Here is a 10,960-nt window from a genome sequence, read left to right as displayed (position 1 = left end):
GGTGGATTTAATGGCTGAGGATATACGACCTCTTCTTCTGCTGTCTTCAACTATATTCAGGAGGTCATTGCCCAAAAGATCAAAGAATGCAAGATAAAATTCAATGGTCCATCCATCTGGACCAGGACTCTTATCTTTTTTGAACCATTTCAGGGTAGCTTCTAATTCTGCCATCGTCACTTCCTTCTGCAGTTCATCAGCATCTTCTTGTTCAATGTATCTGGGGAAGAGCTCAGCCACTCTCATGATTTCCAAGATATTAGCTTCTTCAGGAGCCTTGTAAATGCCTCTAAAATGCTCAGTGGCCAATCTGGCCAGATTCCGCTGTGAGGAGACAGTGACCCCTTGATCATTCTTTAATTCCCAAATAGTGTTAATAACTTTGCGGCCATTTGCAAACTTATGATAAAATTTGGTGTTTGCATCTCCTTCGGTGAGCCATATAGCTCTGCTTCTAAGTCTCCAACTTTCTTCCCTTTCCTTCAAGATTTGAGTGCGTTTAGCAATAAGGGAGGTGTAATTTTCCTTGCTTTCCGAGGAGGGGAAAGTCCCACTTGATGATTCTTCAAAATCAACAATGACCCTTTCAGCCTCCTTTAAAATCAGATTATCCTGAAGGCGTTTTTGGTGAGCCCAGTTCTTGGTGATCTGTTTGAGTTCTGTGAGTTTCCTTACGAATCCCATTGATATGTCTTCACCTTCTCTGATGGCATTGGATTGCCAGTAATTATGCACCAATTGTATATAAGAGGGATCTTGTAACCAAGAGGCATTGAATTTAAAAGGGCTCTTAATCTTATGGGTTAGGTCTTCAGCTTCTAAGAAGATCGGCCGATGATCAGAAATGCCTCCCGTTCCAACCCATTGCCGAACTCTGGGGAGATCATTAACCAGAGATTCCTTAATAAGGAATCTGTCCAGTCTTCTTGCAAGGCTCTGGTCTCCACTTCTGTTGTTTGTCCAAGTATATTGGAGTTTGGCAGACGGTATGTCTACCCAGTGATGATCCTCTAGAAGGCTGGATATAGTATCAGTGAGGGTGTCGACCTGGGCTGAGTGCCCCCATGACTCACTATATCCGAGCGAGAAGTTGAAATCCCCTCCAAGAATGATGTTGTCTGCCTGGAACAGCTCTGATGCAAGTAAAGTACGCCAATAGTTGGCTCTGTCTATACAAGGGCCATAAACATTGATAATCCCGATGTCGTTTACAGCGGAATGAATACAGATATCAAGACCTACAAACCCTCTACCTCCAAAAGTGTTCTTGATCTCCGCAACTTTGTTATTAACCCCAATGGCCATTCCCCCAGATCTTCCGGACGCATCCAAAGCATGGAAGGTCCAGGAAGGGAGCCAGACAGAGAGAGTATGGATGAGGGGTTCTGCTTGACAGAGGGTCTCTTGAAGAAAAATGAAGTCCATCTGTGATGTTAGGAGTAATCTCCTAAGTGCTAGTTTTTTGGCTGAACTAGCAAACCCCCGGCAGTTGAAGGAAAGAAACTTCATTAGGGGAGGGGGGCTGGGCCATTCCTCGCTCTAAGGGCCCGAAAGATAGTCTGTTGTCGCCCCAGGGCGACTTCTTCGTCAGCAGTATGCCTTGCCTTGGTAATGCGGGAGGGTCTACCCCTGGAATTCTTGAGAGACATAGACATGCGGTTCAGTTCAAGTCCAACTGCATCCGGACCCCTGTCCTTCATGCGAGGGCGGAGGGAATACCGGGGAGGAGACGGTGATGAATTTAATGAGAGGGAGGCCAGAGTCGAAGTGATTCTGGATGGAGGAGCCACCGGTGAAGGGAGAGGTAGGGTGCAAGTGAGCGAGGTGTGATTGTGATGATTCAGAGGTGTGGATGCAGGGGATGCAGTGGATAATACAGAAAAGATGGATGCAGATGCAGTGAATTGAGATGATATGCCCAAAGTCATACATGAAGGAAGAGGAGACGGAGAAGAGTTAGTAAACTTACCCGTTTGCTCCAAGTCCTCTTGTTCAGTTGTAGGCTGTAGGTGTGGCGAGGCCGAAGGCGGATCAGAGGGATCCCCAGCATTGTCAGATGGTTCGGCGTTCCTTGGTTCCTTCACGATCTGAGGGCGATCCTGTTCCCCCGAGGTCTGTACAGGATGAGTCTCAGGGGGAATGGCCTGCGTCAGTGGGACTGCTTCCTCCGAGCCATTCGATACTGATTTCTTGAGGAGAGGGCAATCTCTGTAAAGGTGGCCTACTTGGTGGCATCTGCGACACCTGTATGGTACCCCTTCGTAATCGATGATTTGTTTGCGCTCAGTATCCCTCCACTGAATTGTAATGTATTCCAGCAGTCCGCCTCTCGTGTCCAGGTTTATGAGTATCCTGGCGTAGGCCATCATTCCCGTCTGCTGATAGGATTTGTCATAGCCCATATATCCGCCAATGGCATTGCCAATCCTCTTGAAGATGTCTTCTGACCAGTACTGGAGAGGAAGCCCAGGTAGCCGAATCCATACCGGTCCGATGCCAATTTGCTCCGTCTCAGGGTCAAATAGAGGTGTCCATCTCTTCAGAAGCACCGGAGCATGGTCAAAATGCCAATATGATGATAGGACCCAGTTAGTATGATCTGCACGCGCGAACCGCAGAGCAAACCATCCCCGCACGAAGGTCTGCACAAAGGGGATATCCACCAAATGGTGGCCCCAAACATCCGCTGCCCATTGCTTCAAACGTGCTGCCGAGTAACTTCGGCCCCTGATGCGACCGACCAAAACACGATCTGCAAAATCCATGGCCTCACCCCAGCGAATGTCTTCTTCCAATCTGAGAAATACGTCCTCCTCCCTTGATTTGAAGCACTTGTATTTCCGTTTAGGGCCCCGAGGAGGGGGATGGCGGGTGGGGTGACCAGATGGTGGGGGATTTGCTTGCTGCGATGCCGGAAATCGGGGTGAAGAGGGGCCGTGAGGTCCTGAAGACGATGGGGGGCCTGAGAGCGGAGGTACGGCAGTGAAACTGCCGGAAGAGTGTCCGATGGAGACAGGGATGCCAATAGAGGGTCCGGGAAGAGAGGGGCTTTGATAATGGAAGGGTAATGAGCCTGTAACCAGAGGAAGTGAACCAGGGTTTGTGATGATGCAGCTTGAAACAAACCCTAGGGTTGCCGGAGAGTGCGGGGGTGTGGTAAGAGCGGGCCAAGTCGGCGGGTCATCCGGGAGGATAACCGGGGGGTGCGAAAGCGGTTCACTAAACGGAAACGGCGGAAATTGAGCAGGTAAATCCGAGCTGTACATACCTCCGGATGAATCAAGTGGGGTGCGCCAGATGGAGACCCCCTCCAATGGGTCCGCGGAATAATCGACGGCCTCAATATCCTCCATTGCCAGCTGCTCCTAGGATCTGCAGACACCTCGGAACGGAGAGCAAAATCGGGAGATAATGACAGATGCAAAAATGAAAAGATATGGACCGTGTAGCTGTTGTAGTTCCGTCACAGGGCGCGCCGTTAGTCACGGGTCAGGGCTCAGAACTACAAGAAGTTACCAGCAAGAAAAACTGCAGCTCGCGGTTAGGGAAAATACAGTAAGAGGTTGGACGGACGCGGAGACGGAGGGTTTCAGCATTGACTGCAGAAACCCGAACCCCTAACCGAAACCCTTGCTAACCCTAGTATGCCCGGACGCCATCTCCTCCTCCATTCAATGCTATTATTATCTTTGTTTATTAGTAAATTTTAGAATATTTGTTAAGGATTAATCCATATACATATTTCTTTTTCAGAATAATTTGGATTAACCTGAAAAAATTACGTATTCAAATCTGTGAAAGCTGAATAATTTGGATCCTCTTAAAAGGTTTGTTTTAACCTTATTAATTGTGTTTGATCACCTGTAATAAAAGGTTTGGATTAGTTTATACTTTGAAACTGAGCACAAGGTTGATTCCATTAGTCGAATTCAATTACTGTTTTGTAGCTTGCCTTCTGAATTCAATAACACGTAAAGTAATAAAAAGAGAAAACCTACCAATAAAGGACTTGGCTGCCTTCAACAGCGTTGTAGAACAACCTAGGAAGCGCAAAGCCACCTTGCTATTCCAATCGACGGAGGACACGATTTGTGTGAGATTCATTCAATTTTTTTTTCAAAGCTTTTCTAAGTTTTAAGTTTAAAAAGTTTTAAGTTTTTATATAAATCACTGAGTAAGAAATAATTGAGTCGAGATGTACATTCTATAGCCCAATGTGATGTTTAATTTAGATAAAAGTTTTTCGGATTAATCACATTATTAGGATTTAATAGACGTTTCAAACCAACTAATGTGGTCCATCTTGATGTGTAACCTTGTTTTTAACATCTTGATGTGAAACCTTAATGTGGTCCATCCTGATGTGTAACCTTGTTTCGAACCAACTAATGTGGTCCATCTTGATGTGTAACCTTAATGTGGTCCATCTTGATGTGTAACCTTGTTTCGAACCAACTAATGTGGTCCATCCATGTGTAACCTTGTTTCGAAGCAACTAATGTGGTCCATCCTGATGTGTAACGTATCAAAGTTGAAATTTTGCTCATGTCCGCTCAAATAAAAATTTTAAAAAATAACTATACAAAATATTTAAATAATGTCACTTCATGAAAAGAATTGCATGTCATCAAACTTGAAATTTTGCTCTTGTGCCCAAAAAAAATAACTATACAAAATATTTAAATAATGTCGGTTCATAAAAAAAATTGCTCGTGAAGAAATTGGATCCCTCTCAGCTCATGTTATATTGGTATTTAAGATGGGTCTAGCAATTGCCCCAAAAGGTGCAAAAAGATGCAGATAGGATTGCGAAATTGAAAAAGTTGTACTTTGACTATAATTATTTGGAGTTGTCTTGAGTGCGACTTTTTGGAGTTTCCGGTGCCGCAATCCTACGTAAAAATTTGTGGTGAAATCATGATTTGTGTTATTTAAACTAGTTTTTTGACTCTATATATAGATTCAGCACTTTGAAAAACCCCTAGGGCACCTTTATTGTGCATGGTTTACCCATCAAACTTGTGATTTCAATGAATTCCTGCGGGATTTTAGAGAAATTAGACCATAAAAATTCACCGCAAAAGCTTTCAAAAAATTACACTAAAGACAACTCCTAATTATTTAAGATGGATCTAGCAATTGCCCCAAAAGGTGCAAAGAGATGCAGATAGAATTGTGAAATTGAAAAAGTTGTACTTTGACTATAATTATTGAGCAAACAAGTTTAGTTGCATCACCTACATTTAGTTTATCTGTAAGTTTGTTCAATTTGTAAGGATTGTCAAATTGAGGAAGTTGTAGTTTGTGTTCCACAATCATGCTCTTGAAACATTAATTATAATATGAAATATTGTAGTCTCAAAAAACTGGAAAAATGATTTTATGTCATTGTGAACAAATAATGAGTAGAAATATTAAAAAGATTTATGAATAATTAAGTAAATGAAATATTAAAATTGTCTTGGTGATGATCTTACTTGGAACAAGTATTAACAGATTTGAAACAAACTACTCTTTTTAAATAAATCCAAAACATATTAAAAATAAATATTTATATATAAATAAAAATTCTCAACTTAAAAAAAACAATTATCATTTATAAATTCTTCCTTATTAAATAAAATAAACTATTATTTAATTGAAATAAAATTGAAAATAAACATGCGTAAACAAAATCAATATTTATTTTCTTCTTTTTTCTCTTTAACCTCAATCTAACTTACAAAATTATTCTTTATTACAATATGAAATCATATTTTCAAATACTCCAATAATTGTATCTTTTTAAAGTTTCCATTTTTAAATTAATTTTATTAAAAAGCCTTTTATCTATAATTAAATAGAACTTACTTAGATTTCAATTTTATAAAATAGATTAAAAATATTAACTAATTGTGAAAGTCACATTGTGACCAAATGTTTAGCTATAAAAAAACGTATTGAAATGAAATTATTAAAAATAATTGCCTTAAGATGAACATAATCACACTACAAAATAGGGATGGAATGGTTAAAAAATATGCTCTATGAATTTATGTGCGGATCTCTAACTCATTATGGAAGATATGTTGTAATGCCTTATCTTGTTAGATCTGAGACTTTTGTGATCCATATTGTAGATAAATGTCTTTCGGATTAATCACATCATTAGGATTTGGTTCATTTTCTTAATATGGCTCATTATGGAAGATATGTTGTAATGCCTTATCTTGTCAGATCTGAGACTTTTGTGATCCATATTGTAGATAAATGTCTTTCGGATTAATCACATCATTAGGATTTGGTTCATCTTCTTAATATGGTTCATCCTCGGGACAAGGTGAAAAAATCATACAATCTTCATGAATAAATAGCAGGGATGCATCATTGTCCAAGCTCACCGTTGAAAGCTAGTCGTTCGAGATTAGTTAAACAAATAAACAAAAATTCTAAAAATATAGATAAGAATTATTTAATATTCTAAATTTAGTTATAAAATAGAAATATTTAATATTCTAAATTTAGTTATAAAATAGGTGTTAGGAGAACGAATAATAGTAATATATTGTTAAGAAAATTAATAAGGGAGCTAAGAATAAGTTATTAATAAAATTAGTTGTTATTAAATAATAATAAAGTTATAACGAGGTTAAGAATAAGTTATAAATATTAATAAAAATAGTTGTTATATAATATTAAATAATAACCAGGTTATAAGGTTATCAGGTTTAGTTCCAACATATTATATATTATAACGAATAAGGTAAAGAGAGGCCAAGAGCAGGGTTCAAAATATTCTAAAAGGGATCGGAATTAATTAATATATTATTCGTACTCTAAATTTATAATATTAATTAATTCTTATCCCTTTTAGAATATTTTGAACCCTGCTCTTGGCCTCTGTTTACCTTATTCGCTATAATATAGAATTGTTGGAACTAAACCTGATAACCTTGTAACCTCATTATTATTTAATATTATATAACAACTATTTTTATTAATAACTTATTCTTAACCCCCTTATTAATTTTTTTAACAATATATTACTATTATTTGTGCTCCTAACATCTATTTTATAACTAAGTTTAGAATATTAAATAATTTATAACGAAATTTTGAATGTTAAATAATTCCTATGACCTTGGGCAATGACGCATCCTTGCTATTTATTCATGAAGAATGTGTGATATTTTCACCTTGTCCTGAGGATGAACCAAATTAGGAGAATGAACCCAACCTCTCACTGTAATTAATTTCAATTTGTTTTATTTGTAAGTGTATTTGTTACAAGTTGGGTACATGAAGGAAGGAACCCATGAAACCAGTTGATGTACAATGACAGTGTGGCCAGAATTGGGACCTTATGTGTTGACATGTCGGTAAAGATTAAGTGCATTGAAAATATAGTTATCAAGTTAGAATTTGAAATCGAATTTAAATAATATAGGATTTGAATGAAAAAAATTAATTGGTAAAAAATTCAATAAAAGATATTATAAATTTTTTTGTTAATTTTTTTTTCAATTTATTTTGAATTTTGAATTTTTTTTAATTTTAAATAATATAACAATCTTATATAAAATTATCTTTAAAAAATTACTATTCATGTTTTCCCTCTAAAACATCAATCCCTTTATAAATAAAAACTAATTAAGTAAAATTAAGTCATTTCACATATTCCTTCGTGTAAAATTAAGTCACTGCACAGGATTGAAAAAATATAATTTTCCTAATATCAATTTTACATTCTATTTTGTTATGCCTTTTTAACTTTTCATTTTCCTTTTTTGTATATGCCTTCCAAACTCTATTTATTTCTATTCAAATATTTAAGAGCGTACCCATCTCTGCAATTTCATGTAATAAAAGTACTTCCTGCGCCAAACCCTATGTCTTAACCAGCAATGCAACCATATTTCAAACAGGGAAAAAGGAAAACAGCAAAATGAGCTTGCAGCCCATCTGTGTAGATGGGCTAACCTGTGCCGAGGAAATGAAAGCCTGTCCGCCAGTTACCTCTGAGAAGCTCGAAGAATGGATGAGAGATTCAGTAATCGAGGTACGCTAATAACATGAAATGAAAATCTAATATTTTGTAACTTTTCGAAGATTTTGATGCAATATTCCTGATGGCTTTCTCCTTTTTGATGCAAGTATAGTGATGGGTTTTTATTTGTGGATGGAATCTGATGAAATATAATTAATTGGTTTTCAAATTCTCTGGCAGAAATTAGGAAGATCATCATTTTGTATATATCACGCTGGTGAAATTCTGACTTTTGCTCTTTTTTTATTGCCTGTTCTAGCAGATTGTCAAGCATATTCAGGAAGCCCCTTTTTTGCACTATGTATTTGACAGAAAATCTCCTTCGGCAAGTTTGAAGAAACAAAGGGATTATGCGGATATGTCTGGAAAGGTCGACAGTTGGGCTAAGATCAGAAATTCTGTGAGTGATATATCTCCTGAAGCGGTGATTCTTGTACAAAAGTTGAATCAAGATATCTCTCCTGAAAGTGAACTTTCAGAAGATAATGTGCTCTGTAATGGGAATGGAAGGCATAGTACAGATCAGCAGGGCCGGACAGCTGTTTGGGGTTTGCTCATTCAAGGTAGAAGTGTTGGGATGAGCGCCTGTTATATTTTGAAGACAACGCAGCTTGTCTCCGCCATTGGATATTGTACCAGTTTTTGTTTGACCAGAGCAAAATGCTTTGGTCCAACTCCCCATATACAGCTCACTAACTCTTGGCTTCTCTAGTCTGCACCATAAGATTTCTCAATACCAATTATTGTTCCATTCACTGAGATATTGATACATTCTTTTTTTTTTCGAAAGGAGAGATATTGATACATTCACTACCATTGACCTGTGTATATATCAATTATCATTCTAATAATTGCTTCTGTTTCTTTTTTCCAAAGGACAGATATTGATACATTCACTACCATTGACCTGTGTATATATTAATTATCATTCCAATAATTGCTTCTGTTTCTTACCAGCTTATGTTTGACAGCTAAGGTCTGACAACATTTACATGGAAATTCCAAATTGTGAAGCTCTAATGAAAACAAAAACACTATATATTGAGAAAGTGCTTGGTCTACTGTAATAAATAAACGTAATTTTTTTTCATTAATCATGTCAGAAAACTGGTTATTCGAATTGGTATACTGGTTCACTTCAATTAGTTTTTTATTGTTTTTTTATTGTTTTTTGTATGAATATAGTGTTACATTTTGGTCTTTTTCATTATAATATAGTGATATAATTTTTTTATGAGATTAAATTTGTTTGTTTCAATAAATTAACACTTTGAAAAACTTAGGAGCATTTGCATTTTGTAGACTTAACCATTCATATATATCATTTCAATACAGAGTCAGTAACTCAAATATGGTATTCTAACTCATCAAAAAAATTGCTTTTAGAGACCTTTAAAATATACTTCTCTGTAAATGCTAGTTATTTAGGTATCACTTTAAAAAAATTAGAAAAAAAAAAACATATATATAGGTTTTAAAAAATTAGGAAGAAAAACATATATATAGGTTTTAATACTACCTAACTGAATATGTAATGATTAGAATTTCGGTGAAAAAAAACATATATATAGGTTTTAATACTAGCTAACTAAATATGTAATGATTGGAATTTAGGTGAAAAAAAGAACAAACCCTCTTATTCACTGCATTTATTTAATGATTGGAATTTAGGTGAAAAAAAGAACAAACCCTCTTATTCACTGCATTTATTTGTTCACGTTAGATGTTTTTTATTTAAAGTTAATGGGGTTGTGTTCTACTTATTCAATGCTATTATTATCTTGTTTATTAGTAAATTTTAGAATATTTGTTAAGGATTAATCCATATACATATTTTTTTTTCAGAATAATTTGGATTAACCTGAAAATTACGTGTTCAAATCTGTGAAAGCTGAATAATTTGGATGCTCCTAAAAGGTTTGTTTTAACCTTATTAATTGTGTTTGATCACCTGTAATAAAAGGTTTGGATTAGTTTATACTTTGAGCACAAGGTTGATTCCATTAGTCGAATTCAATTACTGTTTTGTAGCTTGCCTTCTGAATTCAATAACACATAAAGTAATAAAAAGAGAAAACCTACCAATAAAGGACTTGGCTGCTTTCAACAACGTTGTAGAACAACTTAGGAAGCGCAAAGCCACCTTGCTATTCCAATCGACGGAGGACACGATATGTGTGAGATTCATTTTCTTTTTCTCTTTTTTTTTTAAGTTTCACGTTTCTATATAGATCACTGTGTAAGAAATAACTGAGTCGGAGAGGTACATTCTATAGTCCAGTGTGATGTTTAATTTAGATAAAAGTTTTTCGGATTAATCACATTATTAGGATTAGTAGACGTTTTAAACCAACTAATGTGGTCCATCTTGATGCGTAACCTTGTTTTTAACATCTTGATGTGAAACCTTAATGTGGTCCATCTTGATGTGTAACCTTGTTTCGAACCAACTAATGTGGTCCATCTTGATGTGTAACCTTAATGTGGTCCATCCTGATGTGTAATGTGGTCCATCTTGATGTGTAACCTTAATGTGGTCCATCCTGATGTGTAACCTTGTTTTGAACCAACTAATGTGGTCCATCCTGATGTGTAACCTATCAAAGTTGAAATTTGTTGAAATTTTGCTCATGTCCGCTCAAATAAAAAATTTAAAAATTATTTTAAAAAATAACTATACAAAATATTTAAATAATGTCGGTTCATGAAAAAAATTGCACGTCATCAAAGTTGAAATTTTGCTCATGTCCCAAAAAAAATAACTATACAAAATATTTAAATAATGTCGGTTCATAAAAAAAATTGCACGTAAATAAATTGGATCCCTCTCAGCTCATGTTCTATCGGTATTTAAGATGGATCTAGCAATTGCCCCAAAAGGTGCAAAAAGATGTAGATAGGATTGCAAAATTGAAAAAGTTGTACTTTGACTAT

General features: G+C 36.1%; 1 protein-coding gene across 1 annotated transcript; it reads left to right on the top strand.

The window, feature by feature from the left end:
- The first annotated feature begins 7,820 nt into the window (after positions 1–7,820).
- LOC149222767 (uncharacterized) lies at positions 7,821–8,950 on the top strand. The gene is made up of 2 exons (XM_089383153.1): positions 7,821–8,038; positions 8,289–8,950. The coding sequence occupies exons 1-2, from the start codon at positions 7,925–7,927 to the stop codon at positions 8,736–8,738; spliced, it is 564 nt and encodes a 187-aa protein (XP_089239279.1). The 5' UTR covers positions 7,821–7,924; the 3' UTR covers positions 8,739–8,950.
- Positions 8,951–10,960: the final 2,010 nt, after the last annotated feature.

The sequence above is a fragment of the Pinus tabuliformis genome, chromosome Q (genome assembly GCF_031772625.1).
Source record: "Pinus tabuliformis cultivar Carrire ecotype Pingquan chromosome Q, CPIR1, whole genome shotgun sequence".
Taxonomy (NCBI): domain Eukaryota; kingdom Viridiplantae; phylum Streptophyta; class Pinopsida; order Pinales; family Pinaceae; genus Pinus; species Pinus tabuliformis.
Note: the sequence above shows the minus strand (reverse complement) of the source record. Positions and strands in the feature narration are given on the sequence as shown.

Bases quoted from the DNA above. Each gene is read 5' to 3' on its own strand.
- LOC149222767 (XM_089383153.1), top strand. From the start codon at position 7,925: ATGAGCTTGCAGCCCATCTGTGTAGATGGGCTAACCTGTGCCGAGGAA. The intron at 8,039-8,288 runs GTACGCTAATAA...CTGTTCTAGCAG, and splicing joins TGAGAGATTCAGTAATCGAG to ATTGTCAAGCATATTCAGGA.